Consider the following 26,443-nt stretch of genomic DNA (forward strand, 5'->3'; position numbering starts at 1 on the left):
CCACCTGCTTTTCCTTGTTTTGTTTTCAGGGCACTAATTACTGTGCTGAGCTCTGAGCTGCCTAATGAGGCCGTTTGGATTTCCTGTTGTTCTGGCTTCCCAAGACCCTTAAAGGGCCAGCATCACTCTAGGAGCGTGCCCGGTGGGACACCAAGTGCTCTGGTGAGGGTGAGCAAGAAGGGGCTATCCCCAGGCTTGGCCTGAATGCCAAGGGCAGTAGAGAGGGGCTGATCCAGTAATTTCCCGGCCACCCTCACGCCTTCCATGAGGACCTGCTCAGAAGTGCCCTTGCCGGAAGCAGGAGCTTCAGAACGGTGTAGCCTGGCCAGAGTGTGCGGTGGGGGGAGGGAGAGGCAAGGAGGCCAGGACCAAGGAGGAAAGGCTGGTGATGTCACCAGTGCCCAGACTGTGAGAACCACTGCAGCACCAGGCAGGAGGGAAACGCGGTGACGTCCTGTTCCCCTCACCCTGGAAAATAAACACTTGTTGTCTGAGCAGCCAGCGCCACTTCCGAAGGGCCAGGCCTGCCGAGTTAGAGGCTCGGAAATGGGCCTGAGCCCAGCTTTGAGCAAAGGTCTTTGCCCAAGTTGCATCCAGAAAGGCCTGTGGGTCAGGCTGCCTCGAGCTCAGCACCTCTACAGCACATCACCCAAACGGGGCGTACAGGGTACATTCGCCCCCTTCTGCACCTTAGCTCTCATCTTTGCACCCGGAGGAGCTGCAGACAGCTAGAGATGCCAGGGAAGCACCTTCCACGCTTGCGGGCTGCAGATGCACCGGCAGGGCATGCGGTGGCGGGGGTCACCTGCCTCCTGAGTCTCCCTCAGATTTGAGGCACAGCCTCAGCCCTGAGACCTGTCCCAAGTGCTCCTCAGGTTGCCCTGAACTGTGGGTCCCATGGGCCCCAAGAGGCCTGGCCCACAATGCCCTCCCCCACAGACGGGGTGACGACATTGTTGTTCTTATACGGGGCCTTCCGCCTGGAGTTCCGGCTCCGCTAAATGGTGGGAATGAGGGTCCCAGGGACAAAGCCAGCCTGGTTCCCGCAGCCACCTCAGAATGGACGGAATCCCCATTGTGTGCGGGCGCCCCGTGCCCGCCCTCCCCTTGCCCGCGCCGGACATGCCAACAAACAGCTCATTGAGCCCGGGGGAGGGGCCCAGGAGACAACAATGTCCCCCAGCGGGCCAGGGCAGTGAGCTCAGCTGGGGGTGGGGGCTGCCATGGAGGCCGGAGGGCGATGATCTCAGCCTGGGGAGGGCCGGCCTTTGCGACAGCCTGACCCTAGCCTGGCCTCCCGGTGAGGCTGACAAGGCTGACGGGGCTGGCCTGGCCTCGCCCTTGCTGCCCCACCTCCGGAGCCGAGCTGGGAATTGACTGACACTTCTCACGGTTAAACTGCCCCAGCCCAGGGCGCCAGGCAGGCGCAGCAGGGAGGCCCTCAAGACCCAGCAGAGCCACCTTAGACCCAAGAGGCTGGTGGACCCTCCCTCTGGCGGTGCCACTCCAGAAGCCCCTCAGCGAGGCCCAAACAGAGCTCTCCCACACCACCAGTCTCTGATCACAGCAGGACTTTGGGATCAACCAGAGGATGTACTTTCTATAACCAGAACCACCTAAGGAGCAGGATCAGCCTGAGGAGGTGAGGGTCCTGTCTCTAGAGGTATTCAAGCACATGGGTGTAGAGTATGGGGTGGGCCTAGGTGCTCTTGAGAGCTTACCTCATCCTGAGTTTCTAGATATAAGGCCCCAGCTCATTCCCTTGAGACACCTGTAGATTCCTGCAGTGGGCTTGACCCAACCCTTTACCCTCTTTCAGGCAGGCTTCCAGGGAGGGCCTCAGGCCTCTGAGGGAAAAAGGAGGAAAGGGGGCGGGATGGGTGTGAGAGGTGGCTTAGGCAAAGCAGTCCCCATGCTCAGTATAGGAGTCAGGGATGCCCTGAGGCTGCTCCTGTTTACAGGGCTCTGTCTAAGTTGGGGTGGAAGGAGAGAGCAGCTGCTGGCAAGGAAAGCGTGGGGCCTCTCCCAGCAGGTCATCAGGGGTCTGGCAACCTCAGGTGCCCAGACATCTTAAGGACAGGACCCAGGCATTGGGGTACACCTGGCCACCAGCAACGGATGCAGAAAGGCTCGAGCTGTCTCTGGCCCTCCGTCTGCACCTCCCTATTCCAGACCACCTGCGCACCACTGCCAGATAATGGCTGAACACCCTCCTCGGCTCAAGAACCCAAAGGCTCCCCGTTGTTGTCGTCGTTCAGTTGCTAAGTCGTGTAAGGCTCTTTGCAACCCCATGAACTGCAGCACGCTCTATTCAGTTCAGCAGGCTTCCCTGTCCTTCACTATCTCCTGGAGCTTGTTCAAACTCAATATCCATTGAGTTAGTGATGCCATCCAACCATCTCATCCTCTGTCGTCCCTTCTCTTCCTGCCTTCAATGTTTCATAGCATCAGAGTCTTTTCTAATGAGTTGGTGCTTCACAACAGGTGGCCAAACTATTGGAGCCTCAGCTTCAGCATCAGTCCTTCCAATAAATATTCAGGGTTCATTTCCTTTAGTATTGACTGGTTTGATCTCCTTGGTCTCCAAGGGACTCTCAAGAATCTTCTCTAGCACCACAATTTGAAAGCCCATCGATCAAGGCTGAATTAATCTGCCTGATAGATCTCCATATTCTGTCCAATGTCATGTACTACCCTCCACATACAAAGTCCACTCCAGCCATACCTACTTAGTTTCTACCTGATCCTTTTCCTCCCTCCACCCTCCTTGGCAGGAATACCCTCTCTTCTCTTTTTCTATGTCCTGCTCTTTTTTTCCAGGTTCAGTGTGTTTCCCCAGTCCACCCAGAAAGCCTCCCTTGACTTGGGGTCCCCCACGCCTCTCTGAACCCTGGTTCTTCAGGACATCACATTCCTTTTCAGGACTGTCAATGTTATCTGCATGTCCCGTAGGCATTAGCAACTGAATCTGATGTTCCTTTTAGCCTCACTGACCATAGCCCAGTGCTAGGCACATAGTCAACCTCATTCACAACTGGTTTACTGATGGACCAAACTCTGAGTGTACATGTACCACATGCATAGGCCCTGACCCAGGAGGACCCATTATGGGGGTGCACAGAGCCATGCTGCAAATGGAGCAGGTCTTTTGCCTGCATTCTTTTGATGCCCACTTGATAGACCCATCCCAGGTCTTCCCAGCTTCCTCCTTACCTAGAGAAGGGTGGTGGTAATGCGGGTAGGGGATCAAGCCTCTTAGGAGAGTAAGGGAAGCAAGAGACAAGGGTGTCGACCATAGCCACGGGGTGACACAGGGATCTCAGTGCAGGATGACTCCAGCAGTGGAAATGTTCGTGCTGCCTGAGCAGGACTCATGAGAGTTGGGTGAATGGGCACAGAACCAGGCTAAAGCCTGTCTATTTCTAAACTTATAGAAATAGTTAAGGCTGGTGCTGAAGCCCCTGGTGGTGGAGATCCTAGGTATTCACCATTGCTTTGGAAATTCTCTGTGAGTTCCCAGACCTTAAAGTAAGCCTGCCCCTTTGCTGCAAAGTTCAAGTGGTTGGACAGCTCCACAGGGCTGGACCTAAGAGCAGCAGCCAGAGGACTGGAGGCAGGAGAGGCAGAGAACATTGACCCACAGTGGTCTAACACTGTCCCCAAACCCCTCAGGGCTGAGAGGAGGCCCAGGTCCTAGTGCCTCTCAGGCCTCCCTGGACTTCTTCCTGGACAAGGAAAATCCTCTGGGTTGGCAGTTCTTGACTAATCACAGGCAAGACAAGTTACTCATTAGCAGCATCAACATGCATTTCTCATCAACTCCAGGGGAGAGTTCAACGTGGATTAATGACTGGGATACATAGTGTAGACACTGTCACAGGAAGTTCTCCCATATGTCTAACCTAAATCCTTCCTGCCACGATTGAAGCCCATTTCCTCTCATTCTGACTGTGGTGGGAGACGGAGTCAGTTGGTCCCCATTCTCTGCTTAAGACCCATCACCTACTTGACCATGGCAGTCAGATTGCTCCTCAGCCTTCCTCAGGGAGCTGTTCCTCAGGGACCTGCTCAGGACGCTGTTCATGGAGCTGGCACCTGCCCCTGGCTTCTTTCTCTGTGTGTGAGAATATGTGAAGCACAGCACTTCCTGGTTCTAGCCTGACCTTTCCCCCCAGGGAGGCTGGAGGGGACCCTGGCCCATCTGAGGAGTCCCTACTCCCAGGCTCTGGGGCTGCAGAGAGGGAGAGCTGTGACCCCAGCACCTATCTCTTCCTCGCTTCAAGTCCTGGGTGGAGGCTGGGCCCAGAGATCAGAGGTCATGTGGAGAAATGAAGAGAGGTCAGAGTTTCTTCCAGGAGATGAGTTGTTGCTCAGCAGAGCAAGGTGAAGTGCACACGAGGACACGGAGGGGTCAGGTGCAATGTTGGGCCTTGATGCTAAACAGAGGCCAGAGCCAGGAGAGGAAAGTGAGGGCTGAGCAGGCGGGCGGGGCTGGCGAGAGCTTCCCACCTGTCAACGTTTACTGAAAAGAGAGGTTTCAGGGACAGGTGAGCTGTATGCTGGGGAGGGGACAAGAGCAGAGGACATGGAGGCTAGCACACTCAGGGCGGGGGCTAGAGAGTGAGAGGGAAGAAAATCCTTGGGGCAGAGAAATTGGTCCCAGATAGAGGGCTGAGGGGGCGCCTGAACCTTTACCTTCAACTCAGGCTCTGCTCCCCATCCCACTCTGTCCTTCAGCACGGTTGGCAGAAGGTTCCCTGTTCTCAGCAATGCCTTTGTCCCATGCCCTCTGTTCTCTAGCCCTGTGAGCCCTCTCAGAGTCCCCTCTGTCCTGAGAGACCCAGCAGGAGGCAAGGGCAGGCTGGGCAAGGCCTGCAGCCTGAGGGTCTCCACGAAGTGCCTTCCCTCCCTTCTCCGGGGCCTCCCTCCTAATTTGTAGGGTGGGGACAGGAAGGAGCTAGGGAAGGGGAAGCCAGGGGATCTGGGAAAGTTGCCGTGGAGGCTGCCATAAACCCTGGACTCATCTGTGGCTGGAAATACCCGCGGCATGGCTCCTGGCCCTAGCTCTCCAGGCTTCCCCTGGGTTTGGCAAATGAAGCTGGGGCAGCTGCCAGGTCACCACCAATGAAGGCCCTTGCTTCCAGCCAGTAGGTCTCTGCCCTGCCTTCCTCTCTTTCCTTCTTTCCTTTTAACTAGCACACAGGAAGCCTAGGGAGCGCTTCCTTCCTACACAGTCAGAAGAGGCTTCCCAGGTCAGGGACGAAGAGGTTTCTCAGGTCAGGGACGGACCCTCAGCTGCTTCTCTCTTGGGCCCATTGTCTCTTCAGGCCAAAGCTGTTCTTGTTGAGAAGGAGAGGGTTCGGTCCAGAGCAGTTGCCCCAGCCCTAGACACCATCTGCCCCAGTCTTCTGAGAAGGTAAAGGAGACAGAGAATGGGGCTAGTCCAGGCCTGCAGGCTTCTGGGAGCCTGGCAAAGAGAAGGTGGGAAGCCCTCCTGGTCTTATGGAGAGCCAGAGCAGGCACTCTGACTCATGTGTAATGGCCTCACCCACTTGGACATCCTTTCCTTGGGACATTTGGGTCATCAGTCATGAGCCATAAACCAATGGACAGCCCAGCCCAGTCTGTGTGCCCTCTTGCTGATGCACGGAGGACTGAGACCCCTCAATAAGCAGGGCTGTCCAGAAGTTGACTTCTCCTCCCAGTGCCTCTGCTCTGAAACCCCGCTGTGAAGGAGGAAGGGTGAGAGCTTGAGACCTACATTGGGCCCTGGCTGGAGGGTCATGTGGTCATGGGCAATTGGTTCTTCCAAACCATCTCTAAACCTAGTCTCTAAGCTCCAGACTTCTGCTTTCAGTTGAGAACCTTCTGGCCCTCTTCTCACAAAAGACCCGCACAGGGCCTTTTCCAGTGGAGGTTGTGCAGTCTCCCTTCCAAGCCCCACCTAGCTTTCCTGGCTTTGTTTCCATCCTCTGCTCCTTTGCCTCATCCTTTATAACTGCCTTCAGCTCTCCTTTTTTTCTGTTCTTTTCTCCTGGAACTCATTTGCAAATGCATATTCAGTTGCCCTCCCATCCTTTATCCCCACTGCACAAACAGGAAAACTAAGGTGTAGAGCCATAGTTGAATTACAAGCCCAAGACCATATGGTTGAGAAGTGCCAAGAGTCAGGTCTGCGTCATGCTTATTCACCCCACTCAGGCAGAGGTGGAGGAGAGGCCCCACTCCACCTCAACCCTCCTGGGCTCTGCCATGGAGATTCTTCAGAACCCAGTGGCTATCAGCACAAGTGTCCCTGGTGCTACCCCTTCCTCCTTTCTCACAGGGGCTCTCACGTCTTATCATCAGCCACTGCATTGTCTTCCCCCTGTGAAGCCCCCAAATAAGTCTTGAAGGCCACCACCAAGTCATCATCTTCTTCTCTCCTCCACCAGCTTCAGGCCTGTCCTATGGGAAACCCGCTCTGTCCCGCGGGAAAGACCCAGAGCAGGCAGTTCCTTGTAGGGACTCCAGAGAGAGGTGACAGAGGCCCCGCGGGGCGCCGCCTGCCGAGCGGGAATCCCGGCCCTAACCGCTGGCGCCCCTCGAGGGGAGGGGCGAGGGCGGAGGTGGTTCTGCGGCGGCATCTGTCCCAGGCGGGCGGGAAGCTGCTGCATTAAATTGTAAAATCGATTTATTGACCGGCAGGTGCGAGCAGCGGCAGATGGAGAGTAGCGCTGCTGGGGCGCATCTGCGGGGAGCGGCGGCATCGATCCCGGCCCCCCTCCGAAACCCGTCGGTCCTGGTCCTTTCACGTCGGCTCGCTCCCAACTGCAGGGCCAAGGTCCGCGAAACTGCGGCGCCTGAGCGGCTAGGGTAGCTCGGCCCCCCTCCCCCACCCGCCGCCTGGCCTCGGGGCTCGGGCTGCGCCCCCACGGCTGCCAGGCCCTGCCAGCCCCACTGCCCCAGTTGGCACGCGGCGGGCCGGGCTGACGCGTGGCAGCGCCCTGCGGCAGATGAGGCACGCGCCGGCCTCATTTTAATGTGAATGGATCGAATGGAGCAGCCATGTGGCAGCAACAGTTTGCAAATCTCCCCGCCTTCTGTGCAGCTCCCGGGCCGCCGCTCCCTGCACGTGGCCCCTTCTCCGCAGCGACCGCAGCGGCGCCCCTTAAGGCTTAAGCGCCCCGCCCAAGCCAGACTAGCTCCCCTACCCCTGGACCCTCTCGGTGGGCGCTGTCCCCTGCCCCCATCGCGCTCCTACCTGGGCGCAGGTCTTCCCGCAGAGAAGGCTGTCTCGGGGGTGAGTGTGCAATCTGGCGCTGAAAGCCGGGACGACGCGCCGCCCCCTCCCACCGGGTGGGGGCGCGAAGGCTACCGAGTAGGGGAAGGGGCCTGAGGCTCTACTCGGTCCCGGTCGCACCCTAATCACTGGGAGTCAGCTTGGGGGCAAGGCTTCAAGACAACTTTGCCCCCTCCGGGCCCCAGGTGCGGGTCTTGCCTGTTGGGGTCACTGTGTACAGCGGCCAAACGGAGAGGACAGCAGAAGCCAAAGGTTCTTGGGGTGGAGGCTGTGGGCCTTGCTTGAAGCCAGGCCTCGACCCTCCTTGGGCTCCAGATGTTGGGCAGTGTTGTGGATGCTGGTGGAGATGAGGAGCCGTGGACCCTCGAAGGCCCACAGTCGGTCCAAGGAAGCCCAGGTCCCTGGGGCCTTGCTTCCATGCCCTCTCTCCAGAGCCTGGCCCAGGGTCTGCATAGGAGCAGGGTCCACACACGTCTTCGTGGGTCCCACCCCACTGTGATTTTCATCCTCTGACACCCTCACAGCCTATTGCTCCTGGGAGCCCCCGGACACGTTTTGGGCCACAAGTCACAAGTGGGAGGAAAGTGGAGGAGCTCCAGTTGCGAAGTCTTCACATTTCTATTTCTTGCTCACAAAGCGACCCTCTCCTGCTCAGCAAATGTGAGCAAAGCAGGACCCCAGCACACTGGAGTGGGTATTTAGGGCCAAAGACCACATCCTAGAGTCCTAGGGGAGTAAATGAACTTCTGGGACACCACCCCTTAGCAAATAGGTGCTTCCTGAATGCCTTTTGATGGGGAAGATAATTTAACCCTTTCCTCTAGAGGTCAGAGGATTTCTATTTCTTGGATCCCTTGCAAGAATTCTTGATTCTGAGGATAATGATGATGTTTGTGTTTGGTCCTTGACTGTTTGCAAAGTGCTTATAGGCGCGTTAGTCCGGATGTGTAGAGGGATGGAGAGTGTTCGGTTCTTCCAATACTGAGCAAGATGTCTCCGGTGGGACTGGATGTTTCCCTTGAGTGTCAGGCTAGAGCCAGAGCCAGATAAGGAGCCAGGTTTTGGGGTTTGTTTGTTTTTTCTTATTAATGAACTCTCACACTAGGATTTTTGGGTTGAAAAGGACAGAACTAGATAGGGTTGGATACCACCTCAGAGGAAAGTGAGGGGCACTCTTTGGCACCCTAGGCAGGACTAAGGGACCCGACTAAGGGACCCGTAGGGTATGGGCGGAGAACCCACTTGTCAAGATCGCTGGGAGGCCAACCCCGGGCTCCCCCTCCCTGTGGCCTGGGGACTCCGCCTGTCCATAACCTACATTAACTCTGGAGCGCAGCCTGGGCCCATCTGCCGGCCCCCGCCCCACCTCGGTTCCCCACGCCAACCCGCTCGCGCCAGATGGTGGCTGGGAGGGGTGGCCATGCGTGGGGGACCCCGGAGCCCGTCTCCTCACCTCGCCCCTCCCCCAACCCACGCTCCCAACCTCTTGTTTCTCATCCTTCTCCCCCAGTCCACACTACCACCCTCAAGTTAAAAAAAAAAAAAATCAGATCATACTCGATCTAGGCAGCTGTTGAGCTCTGCGCCGTGCCCCTCCAAGACTCCCCCGGGCCCGCGCCGCGTCCCTGCTCCCCCCGCACCGATCTTATCGCCCGACGAGAGCCATAGCTGTGCGGGCGGGCTGACAGCTGAAGCCACAGGGCCCCGCTGCCCTCAGCGTCTCAGAGGGAGAGCTCTCCTGCACCCCCCGACACTGGGAGAAGCCGGGCCTCCGGGGTCTAAAGCCTCCGGGGATCACGCGGGTTCCGGGAAAGCAGCTGCACTGCCGCCGCTCTGAGAAGTGGGGCCACCCAGGGAAGACGCTAAGGAAAGACGGGGGAAGCCGCCTGAAACTCAAACGAGTCCGCGCGCTTCCAGTTCCAACCTACATGTCACCCAAGGAGTAGAGGACCCGGGTCTGCCGGACCTCGGCCCCTCACCTGGACTCTGGTGGCTTGAGCCAACTCTGGAGCCAGGAGAGTTCCTCCTTGCCCCAACGGAGCGACAGGACGCGGGGGCCAGGGCTTGAGGCTGTTGGGGTGAGGGGAGAAGGTAGGCGCTGGAGCTGAAGCTAAACCCAGGTGAGAAGAGGCGCTGAAGGCGGAACCAGACCCTTATTACCATACAGCTGAGGACGCGCCCCCCTTCTTCTATGTTGGGGACCACGCCCCCTTACCCCCAGCACGGGGACCACGCGTCTTGGGACTGGCACGCGCCGAGCCCAGGCGGGAAGCAGAAGGGAGGAGGCACGCGCTGGACACGCCCCCTGCAACTGGGGAGGGAGATGCCCATCAGGTGGAGGAACCGAGCCCCCGAGCCTTGGACGCTTGGCCCCTCGCCTAGTCTGCACTGGCCATAGAGATGTTAATGCGTCCGCTGGCTTCCCTGCTGCGCAGGGTGGTGGTAGGGTGGTAGGGTGCGGGGCGGATGGACGCTCACAGGTTGGGGGCCGACGACGTCAGGGCTCCCGAAGCTGCGGGAGGGTAAAGGAGATCCGAGTCCTTCAGCGCTGGTTTCGCTTTCTGAGCTTAAGTTCCCTTTACCTGCTCGAGGGCTGCAGGTAACTAACGCCGGCCGTGGACACTCCGCCCACGGGGACTCCCCAGTGTCTCCGCCCCCTCTACCATCCGGGAACCACTAGCTCATCTTTCGCCCCATTCCCGCTGGTGCTCCCTTTAGTCCTCCCGAGGCCAATGTCTCCTCCTGTAACCCCGCAATTGCGGAGAACTGGTCACCTCGGCATGCTCTGAGCTGGGGGACCCAGGAGCTGAGTGAGAGCGGCCCAGAGGGGCGGGGACCTGTGCCTGACTGGCTGGCGGGGAGGGGGGAAGGCGGGGGCGGAGGCCCCTCCGGGCGGCGCTGGAACTGTAGCAGCTAGAGGCCGGAGGGGAGGGGAGAGTGACCACGAGTCTGAGTGACAGGCGGGTGAAGAGAGGAGCCAATATATATAAGGAAAGCTCGGGAGAGCGCAGGTTTCAGTAGCGGCTCTGAGCGCGGTCAGTGAACGCAAGGCCAAGAGCCGCAGCTCAAGCCGCCTCAGTGCCGCGTACCCGGACTCTAGCCTGCTTACAGCACCAGGATTAACCCGAGGACACGTCCTCAGAGCGGCTGCCACCCAGCCGCCCTCACCTGGATTACCTACCGCGGCAGTTGGAGCGCAGTTAGCGCGAAGGAGAGGCGGAAGGAAAGCCCCGAGCGGAGCCTGGCTTTTCAGGGACCCCTCCGGCGGTGGGACGCGCGGGAAAGCTTCCTAGCCCGCGGGTGGAGAGAGCGACGCCCCAGGGGATGGCAGTCGCGTCCCGTCGCGCCTCGGGCTGGGCGCTACTGCTGCTGGTGGCACTTTGGCAGCAGGTAACGTCCCCACCACTCCCTCCCACCGCGCCCGGGGCCTGAGCCCCGGGCGTCCACCGAGCTGACCGCTCCCCTTCTTCCTTCTCTTGGTCCCTGTGCAATAGCCCGCGACCGGCTCCGGAGTCTTCCAGTTGCAGCTGCAGGAGTTTGCCAACGAGCGCGGCGTACTAGCCAGCGGGCGGCCGTGCGAACCTGGCTGCCGAACCTTCTTCCGCGTCTGCCTTAAGCACTTCCAGGCGGTCGTCTCTCCCGGGCCCTGCACCTTCGGCAGCGTCTCCACGCCTGTGCTGGGCACCAACTCCTTCGCCGTCGGAGACGACAGTAGCGGCGGGGGACGCAACCCTCTCCAACTACCCTTCAATTTCACCTGGCCGGTGAGTACAGCGTTGGGCGCACTGGGAGATCACGAGAGAAGGGGGCTCGCCTGGGAACAAACCCTCTCTCTAGATTTCCTCACTCCCTCCAAAAAAAAGGGGGGGGCACTCTTTTCTGATCCTTCTTTCCGACTCTTTCCTGGGACCTCACCCTCCTGTAGGCTCTCACCAGTCTCTCTTTTCCCAGTTCTACGTTCCATCTTCTCCTAGATCTTGGGATACGATTTTCATCACCTGCCACCCCAGCTATTCCTCACCTCCAAAAGACTCCCCCGTACATTACCCCTTCTTCAACTCTCCTCCTACCCGGGATTCTCTCGCCTTCCCTGCTCGCGCGCGCGCTGCTGAGCACAGACCCGTTATGTTGACCCGGGTGCTGTAACTGTATCCTGCAATTAGATTAATTAAACCGGCTGCCGAAAGGCACCCCCACCATCCCCTGTTCATCTTGCCATCTCTCTGTCTTCCCCCGCCCCCTCCTTTCTGTTCCCAGGGTACCTTCTCACTCATTATTGAAGCTTGGCACGCACCAGGAGATGACCTGCGGCCAGGTGAGTAGCTCGCTTCGCGGCCACAGGGGGGCGACACGGCGCAGCGCCGAAAGAGTTAATCTGTAATAGGCGGGGGAAGTGCAGGGTGGGGGGTGGGGGGCAGGACGCTCAGCTAGGCTGGGAGCTGCGCCCCGCGCTGGACGCTCGGATTCCGCCCGCTGCCTGGACTCTGAGCACAATTGCGTTTCCTGCGGGTTATTTTTGGCGTGGGAACGCGGGGAGCACGGCGGTGAGAAAGGCCGAAGCTGCCAGCGCCGCTGACGGGCCCCTTCCTGTATTTTACACCTTTCGCGAATTCCGCTCCTTTGGAAAGGGAATAATGGCTTTGGGATGTTGTTCTGACACAGAGGAAAAGGATATTTCAGCAGCACAACAATTCTCACTTTGAAAAGGAAAAAGAAAAGCATTACCCATCTTTGAGGGCAGAACCCCTGAATGGGCACCAGAGGACCCTTTGCTCCCAGGGTCCTCAAAGGCCTGGAGAACTTTTCTTTCTTTTCTTTTTTTTTTTTTTTCTTTTATCCCCTCATTTTGACCTCTTTTCCTCTTTCCCCTGCCTATCTGCCTCCAGAACACTGGGATATCTTAACATCCTTCTATTGTCCCCTTTTTGAATGGTATCAGGCCCTCTGCACATGCACATACAGAGCAGCTAAGCAGTGGGACCCTTGGGTTCCTGTGGCCCGTGCTTGCTGGCAGGTGGGGGTCATCTGGACAACTGGTTTGATCCAGCAGTTGCTGGCACTACTGGGGACTGGCTGCCCTTCCTTGACCCGGCCCTCTGCCCCTTCAGAGGCCTTGCCACCAGACGCGCTCATCAGCAAGATCGCCATCCAGGGCTCCCTAGCTGTGGGCCAGAACTGGTTACTGGATGAGCAGACCAGCCCTCTCACAAGGCTGCGCTACTCTTACCGGGTCATCTGCAGTGACAACTACTATGGGGACAGCTGCTCGCGTCTATGCAAGAAGCGCAATGACCACTTCGGCCACTACGTGTGTCAGCCAGATGGCAGCCTGTCTTGCCTGCCCGGCTGGACGGGGGAGTACTGCGAACAGCGTAAGCAGCCAAGCTCCCACCTGCCTGGAGGGGGGTCCCCGGAACAAGCACAGTGGCATCTTGTCGTCTGCAGTCTGCCTCCCTTGGAGAGCGGTCTGGGCGGTCCACTAACTGGGCCTCAGAAACAGCTGGGGATGCTTAGGACGGGCTTGGACTCTGCCCTCTCTCTTCTTAGCGTTCCTCCCCATCATGCTAGGTCCACAAACACCCCGTTATTGCACTGGATTCTCCTTCCCTGTGCCATTATTTCTCTTTAAGTCATCCATGGCTCCCTTGGGAGGCCAAGAGTGGGAAGTAAGCCCAGGAGAGCTGGGGGCACCCCCAGGGCAGGAGAGGGAGAATAGGACTTCAGAGTCATTGGCATCCCGCCCTCACCCAGCCCTGTTTTTTTCCCTCAGCTATCTGTCTTTCTGGCTGTCATGAACAGAATGGCTACTGCAGCAAGCCTGCAGAGTGCATGTGAGTAGGGGACCGGAAGCTGTGAGGGGGGAGCCGTCCCCTGGCCAGGCCTTCACCTCACCCCCAGCTTGTCTTTTGTTCTACAGCTGCCGCCCGGGCTGGCAGGGCCGCCTGTGCAACGAATGCATCCCCCACAATGGCTGTCGCCATGGCACCTGCAGCACCCCCTGGCAATGCACTTGTGATGAGGGCTGGGGAGGCCTGTTCTGTGACCAAGGTGAGTCAGGGCAGAGAGAGGGGATGGGCTGGGGTGGAAACCAGAGCTGTCACCTGGGCCTTTCCTGCTTGATGACTGATGAACTTTTTCCCATTATCCTTCAAGGAGCTTGGGACTTGGAAGGATCTTAACAACTGGCTTAACGTGAGCTGGTGGGTCCTTCTTCCTCAGGTGCTAGGGAAAGAGGGTGGCTGGAGAAGCCAGGAGGGTGACAAGTTGGCAGCCTGAAGGTGGCCTCATAAATTCCAACAAGGCCAGAGAGAGGGGTGCCAGGCTCAGTTCCTTTTTCGACCTTGTAGTTACCTATTAACCCCCTAAGTGTTTGCTTACCTGCCAGGGCTGTTTGAGCAGCTCTCCCCTAAACAGCTGTTTGGTGGGGTGTGCCCACGGGCTGCCCCGAGGCTGTGGGTGCGGGGGACCTCTGGGCGGAGTGACATCTAACCGCCTTCTCGGTGAGGCAGAAACAGCCTCCCTTGTTCTCCCCAGTAGCACTTGCCAGGCAGCTGCCTGAGCCCACAGTCTTCCTGGTGTTTGGGGGGCCGGTCACTCTTCTGGCTGTATGGGGGTCTGCCAGCCTCAGTGGTGGGGGAGGGAGCCTTTTCTCCTTCATCCTCATAGCCAGCTGCAGCGCGTTCCTCCCATTTTCAGGGTCAAATGGGGTGGCTGCTGCCATGGAGACACCAGCACAGGCCTGGGTAGGGTGGGCAGGACGCTTGCCAGGATAGAAGGAACTTGCCTGGGCCCTGACTTGCTGGCAACAAGGGGCTTGGAATTCAGCCCCTGTATTCTTTGTGCGTGTGTGTGTGTATCACTTTGTCCCCCCTCCACACCCCTCAAACACACACACACACACCTGGTTCCTGCCATGTCTCTTTCCTCTCCCCCCATTTGCTCCCAGGTGACACAGTCATATACTCGTCTTATTCAAACATAGCCCTTACAGTCCCTGTATTTGCTCTGTCTGGTTCTCCCTCCCTGTCCTCCCCGAATAAGAAAACAAAGACTTATATTTCAAAATACCCCTGTAACACATTCCGCTTTTAAAAAATGCCTGGTAACCACCTATGGTGGCTCTAGCCTTCCCTGTACTCTTTCCACCTGTTAAAATTGCAGCCCCCTTCCAGGCTTACCTCAGCTGCCCCTCCCCCATGAAGCCTTTTCTGACTTCCTCCTCAATATGTGGCCTTGCTGTCGCCTTCTCTTCCTTACCTTTATGTGTTTGTGAGCTTACCTGCAGGCAGGTGTCCAACTGTGTTTTTTCAACTTTGATTGATTGCACTCCTCAGATGTGGTTCTAGGTACTTCGATATATATGATTTCATTGGGGGAAGAAGGGTATTTGGACCTGGAAGACTTTGGGTTGAAGTGCCAGGTCCGACCATGGACAGTGAACTTGCACTCCATGGAGCCTGGAGATGGAGACCATTTTTTGGCTCTGCTCAGTTGGTTCCTGTCTCCACAGATCTCAACTACTGCACCCACCATTCCCCGTGCAAGAATGGGGCAACATGCTCCAACAGTGGGCAGCGGAGCTATACCTGCACCTGTCGCCCAGGCTACACTGGCGTAGACTGCGAGCTGGAGCTCAGCGAGTGTGATAGCAACCCCTGTCGCAACGGAGGCAGCTGTAAGGTGAGGCCTAGGCCAGCCCAGAAAGGCAGAGCTCTGGCCAGGTGGTACCCGGGCATCCCCACCCCAGGCGGCCAGTGAATGTGCAACCATGGGCAGGCACTATGGGCAGGTGGGAGCTAGGTCCCAGCCATGAATCCCTGCTCCCCAGGGTTTGACTTTGGCCCCTTTATGCTCTCATTCCAGGACCAGGAGGATGGCTACCACTGCCTGTGTCCCCCGGGCTACTATGGCCTGCACTGCGAACACAGCACCCTGAGTTGTGCTGACTCCCCCTGCTTCAATGGCGGCTCCTGTCGGGAGCGCAACCAGGGGACCAGCTACGCCTGTGAATGCCCCCCCAACTTCACTGGCTCCAACTGTGAGAAGAAAGTGGACAGGTGTACCAGCAACCCATGTGCCAATGGTGCGTCCTGTTGCCTTGCTAACCTGATGGATCGGCCCTGGGGCCCAGAGAACTGTCTGGTGAGGGAGGGTCACAAGAGGAGGAGAGAGGCCTTGTGTGTCACTCTGGGCAGGCTGAGATGGATCTGCATCTGCTCTGGATGCTGAAGAGCTTGTTTGATCATCTGGGTGGCTTTGGAAGAAGAGCAGGTTAGTAGTGGGTGCAGGCCATTGGAGAGGAAGTAATATGCACACAGCCTGGCTTCCATTCCTATTCCCATGTCCTGATCTGGCTGGGGTGGCCTCTGACCCTCCCCAAGAAGTCCTGGCTAGAGAAAGGGACTTTGAAGCCCTCATGTCCCTTTTTGAAGGTGGCTAGCAGGTGAGGGCCCGGCTCATGGAGGCCTCACCTTGCCCCATGGCTATGGGGAACCTGGAACCTTAAGGTGTCTGGAATGTTCAGTATTTTGGGGGACACCACGTATGTTGTCTTTGGTCTTTGTCTCCTTGCTCCACTGGTGACCATCTGGGAGACAGACAGACAGCTGTGCAGGGGAGAAGGCTGGAGAGGGACCAGAAGGGCTGAGATGGAATCTGTTCTCTGACTAGTCACTAGTTAACTCCCCGGAGCCATAGTTTCTTCATCACCAAGTGGGAAAATGTACTACCTGTCCTCTTTCATGTGGTTGTGATGCTTAAGTGAAACAATAATTTATTTGAGCATTTACTATACACCAGGCACGGGCTCGTGTCTTCATGCATTATTTTACCTAACCTTCAAAAGACAGCCTATAGCATTTTTGTCCAATTTAACATATGAGGAAACTGAGGCTTAGAAATAAAATAAAGCAGCAGGTGCCAGATCCTTAGTTAGAGAGAGACAGCTGAGATTCAAACCCAAGCATATCTGCTTGATTCTACTGTAAAGCTCTGTAAGCAGCCAGTGGTTTTTCTGCATGAGCCCACTGAGGCGTAGAGGACCAGGGTCATCCTTAACTCAGGGTCTCCTGACTCTTCATGCAAAGAACTCTGTAGCGGGATCTGTACATGCTGGCTGTGTCCTGGAGGCAGGAGGACCTGAGCTCGGAGCTGGTTCCTGGGATGGGGCACCCTCTGCTCCAGGGGGCGTTCCCTGGAGATGGCTGACTTGTGGCCTGTGTGTACCCATAGGGGGCCAGTGCCTGAACCGAGGTCCGAACCGCATGTGCCGCTGCCGTCCTGGATTCACTGGCGCCCACTGTGAGATCAACATCAGCGACTGTGCCCGCAGCCCTTGTGTCCATGGTGGCACGTGCCATGACCTGGAGAATGGGTTTGTGTGCACCTGTCCAGCCGGCTTCTCTGGCCGGCGCTGCGAGGTGCGGATGCCTGCCGAAGCCTGTGCCTCGGGACCCTGCTTCAATGGGGCCACGTGCTACCCTGGCCTCCCTCCTGACAACTTCGTCTGCAACTGCCCCTATGGCTTCGTGGGCAGCCGCTGCGAGTTCCGCATGAGCATGCCCCCCACCTTCCCCTGGGTGGCCGTGTCCCTGGGCGTGGGGCTGGTGGTGGTGCTCGTGTTACTGTGCATGGTGGCAGTGGCGGTGCGGCAGCTGCGGCTCAGGCGGCCCGACGGTGGCAGCAGGGAGGCCATGAACAATTTGTCGGACTTCCAAAAGGACAACCTGATCCCCACCGCCCAGCTCAAGAACACAAACCAGAAGAAGGAGCTGGAAGTAGACTGTGGCCTGGACAAGTCCAACTGTGGCAAACAGCAGAACCACACATTGGACTATAATCTGGCCCCAGGGCTCCTGGGGCGGGGGATCCTGCCCGGGAAGTATTCCCACAGTGATAAGAGCTTAGGGGAGAAGGCGCCACTGCGGATACACAGGTAAGCAGCACCTGGAGGCCCAGGGGCTTCCCAGGGTCACACCTATGGTCCTGCCTGGGCTCCCCCAGTACAGGTGGGAGGCTGGCCCCAGGCCCTTGACTGCTTTTAAGCAAATAGGGGCTCTTGCCGCTGACAGGCTACAAATCAATAAGATTTCTTCCAGGCTCCTTTTATCCCTCCTTCCCATTCACTCATTCATTCATTCAAATGTCCACACTATGTCACTTGTGACTCCAATTTTCCCCCAGCATGGCTTGCCTCCAGTGGCAAACTGGCCTTTTCCAGGCCTGAGACCCTCTGTGGCTCTCTCAAGGCCTGTTCCCAACTGCCTACCAGGCTAGCACTGAGTATCCCTAATCCCTGTGTCTTCTCCCGGAGCCACCTTGGCCAGTTCCCTTTGGCTCTCCAGGGTCCAGCTTAGCGCCCCACCTCCTCCAGCCCTCTGCTCATCTCTCCCTCACCGGCTTGTCTTGTGTTCCCTCAGTGAAAAGCCAGAGTGTCGGATATCAGCCATATGCTCCCCCAGGGACTCCATGTACCAGTCTGTGTGTTTGATATCAGAAGAGAGGAATGAATGTGTCATTGCCACAGAGGTGAGTGATGGGCCCGCCTTCCCGTCTCACATGTGCCCTCCTACCTTGAGGGAATGAGAAAGTGGCCCGGTTACTCTTGACCCCAGGGGCTGCTCCTGAAGGGTGGGTCGGAACCCCTCCTTTGCAGGCCTGGTTCAGTAGCTCTTGGATCTCTGCTGGCCTCGTTGCCACAGAGGGTGTGAAACAGGAGCCGCAGTGGTGAACCAGCCCGGTCTCTTCCTGCTGTGTTAGTGCTGGGCTGGGCGGCCGTGGCACCTGGCCAGCTCCCGGGAGCTGCTTCCCAGCTGCTGGTGGGTGAGGGTGGTTGCCTTGGGCCCCTCCTGCCCCTACTCACTGGCTTCCTTCACTGGCCCCCTCAAGGGCACAGACTACCAGGCATGCGTATGTGTTGGGCCGGAAGACCAGGAGGGCTGCCCCACCTCCTCTTCATACCACCTGCCTCACTGGCTTCTCCCAGGGAGGCCCAGGGCAGCCGTGGAGGGAGTGCTGGTACCCCAGGGTAACCCACTTTTTCCCTTTCCACATGCCCCCCAGGTATAAGGCAGGAGCCTCCCCAGGACATCCCAGCTCCACCCCAGCAGCTGGACCTTCCTTCTGCATTGTTTACATTGCATCCTGGATGGGACATTTTTAATATGCAACGTGCTGCTCTCAGGAGGAAGAGGGAACGGCATGAACTGGACAGACTGTGAACCTGCCAAGAGATGCAGTACCCTTCCACATCTTTGGGTGTCTGTCTGGCATCAGATTGGCAGCCGCACCAGCCAGGGGAACAGAGGAGAGGAGAGGTGCCACTTGGACCCACCCTGCCGGCAGCGGCCTTCAGAGGGCTCCTTGGGGCTCCAGCCTATTTTCCAGAGGGAGGGGCAGTGGTCCCATGGGGCCTGGAGCTTCTCTGGCTTCCACTGGCATCTGTGTTTCCAAAAGTGCCTTGGCCCGGGCTCCATGGCGACAGCTGGGTCCAAATCAGAGAGGAGAGAGGAGGCCAGTAAGGGCAGGGCCATCCGCCAGCCGGGAAGCCACCTGGTGCAGCTCTTGGCAGGAGTGTCCCTGCAGGTGAGGTGAGCTCCTGGAGCGGAGAGGAGGAGCGCTTTCTGCCCCATGCTTCCAACGACTGCATGTGGGCCTTGCTCCTGACACCACCCCATCCTCTCCCTGGCCCGGGCTCTCTGGGTAAGGATATTGGTAAGCCTTCCCAGGCTTCCACAGCCTCTGGCCCTGGATGTCTCAGGCTCCTGTGAGCAGATGGGGGAGGGCCTGCCCCTCTTCCCAGCCAGGGGCACCAGGCCTAACTGGGGAGCTCCGGACAGAGATGATGGAAATTCTGGTGAGGGAGAAACTGGGTGCTGTGGACACCCAGATCCTTCCCTCCTTGAAGCCCATTCTAACGGCTTCAAGCCTGGGCTCTGCCCACACCCACTACTGCCCCCGGACTACCCTTGAAGCCGATCTTCAGAAATCAATAATATGAGTTTTTATTTTTTTTTTGTAGTTTATTTTGGAGTCTAGTATTTCAATAATTTAAGAATCAGAAGCACTGACCTTTCTACATTTTATAACATTATTTTGTATATAATGTGTATTTATAATATGGAACAGATGTGTACAGGAGTTTATTACTTCTTGGGTCCTGTCTTTGTGATGACAGAGTGGGAATCCTTCTGACTCCCCTTCTCATATTTCTGCCGGCTTCCCCCCACCTCCCCCGCAGAACTCCTGGGACCTGTGCATGCACTTGGGATTGGCCTGCTGTGCTCTGGGTCCTCGTCTTCTTCTAGTCCTTGGGGAACCTGGCTTCACCCATCTAGTCCCCAGCCTGGGCCAGCCTTCTCTACCTGATGGCTTGAGGTTGGCTGCAACCCCCTCTTGCTCCTACCATTCCTTGGGGGATATGCCCCCTGACCTGATTCTACCCCTCTTTTCTCTCTTAGTCTGAAAAGGCTTATGGACACCCTAGTCAGCCTGGGAGATACAGGAATTCAGGGGAAGGAGACAATCCAGCCACTCTTCCTCTTTTCAAAAGGAGTCTCTTGTCAGAGCACAGGGTCTCTCTAAACCACAATAATGTCTGGGCCCTTCTTCCTGCTGCTGCAGGGTTTTAGATGGACTGGCACCCTGCTCTTTTTTTAAGCCGTGGCCAGGGGATTTGCCTTGGGTCTGTCCTCCTTGCAGCTGGACAAGAGAGCTGGTGCACTGTGCCTGTTCTGCCCGGAGCTACTAGAGTTTCCTGAAGACTGTAGAGAGGGGATGAGGAAGACGAGGGAGGCTTCCCTGAGTCCGGGTTTCTTTGGCTGAGGCACTATTTTTTTGACGGAGTTTCCAGTCTCGACTTCATGGCTAGCTTCCTCTAAGGCTCAAGATGGTCCCTAGGGTGCCACAGTCTTCTCTCTACAGCCACAAACATATCCCCTGGAGAGCAAGTGATGAAAAATGAGCCACTGACAAAAAGCTGAGCAGATGCTCCTAGCTCTCAGTCTGTCCAGTAAAGCAAAATAGACCCAGCAGATGCTCCCAGTGGAGACCAAGCACATGCAGCGCTTCGTGCTTCCCTTGTCTCCTTCTCCCTGACATACACAGCATATTCACCCCTAATCTGGGTGGTTATGCCCGACACAAGGGAGCAAGAGACCGAGGCTCGTGCACACTCACCCAAGTGCACACGTTCCACGCCTTGCCACTTCTCTCTGTTCCCCTCACTGCACACACAGGGTATCAAACAGGAAAGCATTCAGGGAACCGTTCCCACAGCCTGAGCCGGCAGCAGGGGGAAGAACAACACGACCTCACTCTTCCTGCCCAAAATGAAACAGGAAAGCAGCTCCCGGGCCCTGGGGGGCGGGGGGAACTGGGCTGGGACACGAAGGCGAGATGACGAGGCTCCCATGTGGGGGACAGGTAGGACACCCGCGGGCCTGCACGTCCACACCACCGTGTTGTGCTGGGCTGCACGGGCTGCCAGGTCCTTAGGAGAGAGTCCTGAGGGGAGCTGGCTGGTCAAACCCACTCACCCGATCTAATACCAAGCCTGCTTTCTGGGGAAAGAGAGGGTCTCCTCATGCACTTGGTCTGGGCAGCTTCACCCCGTAGCTTGTGCCAGGTTCCACCTCTACTGCCATGTGCCAGGCACTTGGGGTATGAACAGGCCACAGTGGAAGCCCTTCTTTCTCTGGGATGTCCAGGTCACTCCCTGAGGGTTTGGCCCCTTCTCATAGGTAAGGTACCCAAGTTTTTCCTAATGGAGTGTTCAGGTGTACAGGAGAGGCCCCAGGCTTGGCAGACACAAAGCCAGATGATAGCTGTGGACTCACTGTGAAGTGTTCCTCATGGCTTATCAAAACACCCATGCTTAATCTGCACTGGCATTTAGCAAGAGAATTCAGAGCATAGCAGTTCCTTAGCCTGGAGGCAGTGACCCCTCTAAAGGAAAGCCTAACCCACGGTGACTTCCAGTTTTGAGGACAATGGCTTTTCCAGGGCTTACTGGCTGGTAACCACCTGGATATTACCTTGGGAGGTGAGGTAAGGAGAGACTGTGAAGAAGGGTGGTTCAGCTAGGGTTCCCTCTCCTGCCTCAGAGCCAGATTGGTCAGGGGATAGAAAAAAAGGACAGTGGCTCTTACCTCGCCCTCCTTCCCCAACTCCTCCCCCGCCCCGTCCCGGGCTAGATGAGGCCACTAGACAACTCAGGTTGTGCGGTTGTTCCACTTCTTACGAGGACCCACAAGGGTCCTCCTCCCTGCCACTCTCTCCCCGCGGGTCCGCAGGATGACGACCCAGCCCTCCGCCCCACGTGGCCAGCTGCATTCCGGGAAGGGATGGAAGTGATTCATTGACTCAGGGAACTGTGAGTGTCCCTTCCCGGGGAGAGGATGCGCCTGGGAGGTCCCAGTGGCCTTCCCCAAGCGGCCGTGCCCTCCCTCGCGCCCAGGGCGCACGGCACTGCTGGATCCCAGCCGGCCTGGAGCCCCGAGCGGCGGCGGAAGAGGCAGGTGCGGCGCGGGCGCACCTGCCGCCCCGGGCGCCCCGGAGGTCCCGCGGCTCCGCGCCCCCTGCCCCCCTCGAGCTCTTTGTTACAGCCCGACTTCCTGTTTGCGGCCTCCCGACCCCGGCTCACTTCCCGGGCCGGGAAGCCGCCGAAGGCCGCGAGTTTCTCGGAGACTCCCCGCCCGCTCGGCTCCGCCTCCTGCAGCCCCGAATCCCGCCCCCGGCCGGGGAGCCCGCGCCGGGCCGCGGCCGCGGGAAGCCGGTGTCGCCGGCGGGCCATCGGGCGGGACTGCCTGGGCCCCGTTGCCCGACAGCAGGGGGCGCTGAGCGGCCGCAGGGCCGCACCTGGACCGGGACCGCGGTCGCTTCGCAAGGCTCGGGGTCAGCCCTTCTCTGCCCTGGAGGTCACCAGGAGGAGCCGGAGGAGGGGGCAGCCCGACGCGAGTTCGGTGTCGTCTTTGTCGCGCAGAGCTCCCTCCAGGCCTCGGCCCCCTAAGCAGAGAGAGTAGACTGGAGAAAGCTCAGCGCGATGCTTTCCCCTAACTATGCTTCAGCTGTGCCTGAGAAGCGAGCCCATCCCCAAACTCTGAGTTGTTTTCGCAGCCAGCGCCCTCCCCACCTCACGGCCCTCTGGGCCATCCCTGCCCGCATCTTGAGTGGAAGGAAACGGGGACCGGCCAGAAAGGACACCAGGTTTGAGCTGGGAGGCTGAAGCTTCTTCCAGGACCACCTGTCATTGCCAGGTGACCTGGGACAATCCATGCATTTCTTCATTCCTTCCACACTAATTGAGTACGTTTTATATGCCAGGCATTGGCGATAAAACATGGTCTGTACCTAGGAAGCTAGGCGTCTAGTTAATTATCTTTAACCTCTCAGAGAATCGTAATACCTTGTGTACATTACTATGAGGTTGAAATGAGTTAGTGTATGAAAATATTTGTGAGCAACAAGTCTGTTCCCCCTCCCCCGCCTCCCCAGGTAGGTTCAGTTCAGTTCAGTTGCTCAGTCGTGTCCGACTCTTTGCGACCCCATGAATCACAGCAGGGCCAGGCCTCCCTGTCCATCACCAACTCCCGGAGTCTACCCAAACTCATGTCCATCGAGTTGGTGATGCCATCCAGCCATCTCATCCTCTGTCGTCCCCTTCTCCTCCTGCCCCCAATCCCTCCCAGCATCAGGGTCTTTTCCAACGAGTCAAAGTCAACTCTTCGCATGAGGTGGCCAAAGTACTGGAGTTTCAGCTTTAGCATCAGTCCTTCCAGTGAACACCCAGGACTGATCTTCTTTAGGATGGACTGGTTGGATCTCCTTGCAGTCCAAGGGACTCTCAAGAGTCTTCTCCAACACCACAGTTCAAAAGCATCAATTCTTCGGTACTCACCTTTCTTCACAGTCCAACTCTCACATCCATACATGACCACTGGAAAAACCATAGCCTTGACTAGATGGAACTTTGTTGGCAAAGTAATTCCTCTGCTTTTTATATATGCTATCTAGGTTGGTCATAACTTTCCTTCCAAGGATTAAGTGTCTTTTAATTTCATGGTTGCAGTCACCATCTGCAGTGATTTTGGAGCCCCCAAAAATAAAGTCTGACACTGTTTCCACTGTTTCCCCATCTATTTCCCATGAAGTGATGAGACCAGATGCCATGATCTTTGTTTTCTGAATGTTGAGCTTTAAGCCAACTTTTTCACTCTCCTCTTTCACTTTCATCAAGAGGCTCTTTAGTTCTTCTTCACTTTCTGCCATAATGGTGGTGTCATCTGCATATCTGAGGTTATTGATATTTCTCCCAGGTAGGTTAATCTTTTTTAAATTTATGCCAGCAAACCACTTTGGGAGCTTTCACCATCCCAGTCCACAGGATGGAGGAGAGGTGCTAGAGAGGAGCTAGGAATCTGGTTGGATAGTCCCCAGCAGTAGCCCTGGACCAACGAGGCAGCTGAGATGCCAGGTTGCCTCCACTATTTCTTCTCTTTGTGTCCCTGTATTTAAGGAGCATCAATAGTCTAGGTCAACCTCCTCTGACGTGGGGAGTAACGGAAGAGAGACCTGGGCTGTGGGAAATGACGGCAGGACCCCGAGTCCTCTAGAGTCCCATTCCCCTTGGAGATCTACCACAAGTGGCTTTTAGCCCTGCACTTGCTAGTATTCTGGCCAAGAGTGGGCTCAGCATGTTCCCTTCATCCCCAAAGACCCTCTCAGGCCATGACGCAGGGTCCCAAAAAAGCCAGCTGCAGCTACAGTCAGAGCCAGCAGTCTGGATTTAGCCCTGGGCCCATGGCTGTCCTGTGTCATGGCACCCCCTGCAGGGCAGAGCCGAAACCCTGCCAGGCAGGGCGAACCGTCTGTCTCCAGTGATGCCTCCTCCTGACTCATGCTGGAGGCAAAGCAGGCCCTGGCGGTTAGCTGACAGGTGTGTGCCCTTGACCTGTGCTAGGACTGCTTTCCCTTCCCCACAGTGGCAGATGTCTGGGCGAGGCCCATCCTACGACTATAGGACGTTCAGTTTCACTTCCATCAGTGACTCCCTTCCCTCAATGCTTCCTCTTCTAGCTCTCTGATAAAAGAGAACTAAAATGTTCTGGGATCTCCTGCCCCTTTGCAGTAGGCCCCTCAGGTTGTCATCCCAGCTGCTGTCATTTAAGGCCTTACGTTCCTGGCTCTCAAGAGTCTGCTCCCACAGTCAGGCCCATTTTGCGTAGGGCTGCTTTTCTAGGTTCACTTCTGAAGCCTGATGCCACCACAGCCCAGCATTTCTGTGGGATCTGATGTTTGCCTCTGACCCCACGGTCTCCCCTCTTTGCAGCTCTGTCACTCCACTGAAGTGGGCCCCACTGTTGTTCTCCTCAGCCCTGAGCCAACCACTTCCTGCCCCCACAAACTACACCTTTATTTTTCCTTGGAATTGGAAGAGAGACCCCACCATCCCAGTCCTCTGCTGGAGCCCTGGCCCCTCCCCTTCCAGGACTAAGCTCCACGTCTGAATCTCCCAGGGTATCCTATCAGTTGCGTCTTCCCCGCTCCTTGGCAACTAGAAATGGGCAGGGAGCCAGGTTTTCCCACTTACCCATGCACCCCTCTGCCAGGGCATGAGTGACCCCTGACAGTCCCTGATTTTGTGGGCAGGGGACCAAGTGGCCTAGCTTCCCTTGGCTTTGGATTCAGTTGGTATAACCAGCAGAGCAGCTGTCTTCTCCACTTCTCTCCATCTTCTGAGGTGGACTGTATCAAGGGTTTCAGCTCCTCCTTCCCATCCTGCCTGAGAGTTGGCTGGAGCACATGGGCCAAGGACCTGAGGATACATTTATTTCTCACAGGTTTGCAGGAGATATAGCCCCTAGTGGAATGTGGATTATTTATTTATTCATTCATTTATTTAAGCATCACCCCGCTTCCCCCAAGCACACAAAGATAATCTCCCTCTTTGGTCAAGAAACTATTCTGTTAATAGCATGCTTGGATTTATTTACACTAACGATGAAATATCAGAAAGAGAAAACAAACAACAAAAAAAAATCTTGTGTAAAATTGTGTCCAAAAGAAATACCTAGGAATAAACTTAATCAAGGAGGTGAAAGACCCATGATATTTTTCATAGAACTAGAATGAATAATCCTAAAATTTATATGGAACCACAAAGCAACTGCTAAAGCAATCCTGAAGAAAAAGAACACAGTGGGATGCATAACCCTCCCAGGCTTCAGAAAATACTACAAAGCTACAGTAATCAAAACAGCATAGAACTGGCACAAAAACAGACATGAAGATCAATGGAACAGAAAAGAAAGGTCAGAAATAAACCCATATACCTACAATAAATTAATGTATGACAAAAGAGGCAAGAATATACGATGGAAAAAAGACAGTCTCTTCAGTGAGTGGTGCTGGGAATGCTGGACAACAACAACCAAGGAAATTAGAACACTCCCTCACACCATACACAAGAATAACCTGTAAATGGTTTAAAGACTTAAATCTAAAACAAGACATCATAAAACTCCTAGAAGAGAACATAGGCAAAACATTCTGGACATAAATCATAGGAATATTTTCCCAAGGCTAAAAGAAATAAAAGCAAACATAAATAAATGGGTCCTAAGCAAACTTAATGGAGAAGGCAATGGCACCCCACTCCAGTACTCTTGCCTAGAAAATCCCATGGATGGAGGAGCCTGGTGGGCTGCAGTCCATGGGGTCTCGAAGAGTCGGACACGACTGAGCGACTTCACTTTCACGTTTCACTTTCCTGCATTGGAGAAGGAAATGGCAACCCACCCCAGTGTTCTTGCCTGGAGAATCCCAGGGACGGGGGAGCCTGGTGGGCTGCCTCTATGGGGTCGCACAGAGTCGGACACTGAAGCGACTTAGCAGCAGCAGCAGCAGCAAGCAAACTTAAAAGCGTTTGCATAGCAAAGGAAAACATCAACAAAATGAAAAGAGAACTCAATCAATAAAAGGGCAGAAGATCTAAATAGACCTTTCTTCAAAGAAGATATACAAATGGCCCACCAGCACACGAGAAGATGCTCAACATCACTAATTGTTAGAGAAATGCAAAGCAAAACTACAATGAGGCGTCACCTCACACTGGTCAGAATGACCATCATCAAAAAGCCTATAAATAATAAAGGCTGGAGAGGG

At 56.4% G+C, this 26,443-nt stretch overlaps 1 protein-coding gene across 1 annotated transcript; it reads left to right on the forward strand.

The window, feature by feature from the left end:
* Nucleotides 1-10,299: 10,299 nt before the first annotated feature.
* DLL4 (delta like canonical Notch ligand 4) lies at nucleotides 10,300-21,822 on the forward strand. The gene is made up of 11 exons (XM_055537406.1): nucleotides 10,300-10,672; nucleotides 10,777-11,046; nucleotides 11,540-11,597; nucleotides 12,391-12,654; nucleotides 13,053-13,113; nucleotides 13,200-13,330; nucleotides 14,793-14,962; nucleotides 15,146-15,365; nucleotides 16,514-17,216; nucleotides 17,701-17,809; nucleotides 18,344-21,822. The coding sequence occupies exons 1-11, from the start codon at nucleotides 10,607-10,609 to the stop codon at nucleotides 18,347-18,349; spliced, it is 2,058 nt and encodes a 685-aa protein (XP_055393381.1). The 5' UTR covers nucleotides 10,300-10,606; the 3' UTR covers nucleotides 18,350-21,822.
* The last annotated feature ends 4,621 nt before the right edge of the window (nucleotides 21,823-26,443 follow it).

Source organism: Bubalus kerabau, chromosome 10, assembly GCF_029407905.1.
Source record: "Bubalus kerabau isolate K-KA32 ecotype Philippines breed swamp buffalo chromosome 10, PCC_UOA_SB_1v2, whole genome shotgun sequence".
Lineage (NCBI taxonomy): Eukaryota > Metazoa > Chordata > Mammalia > Artiodactyla > Bovidae > Bubalus > Bubalus kerabau.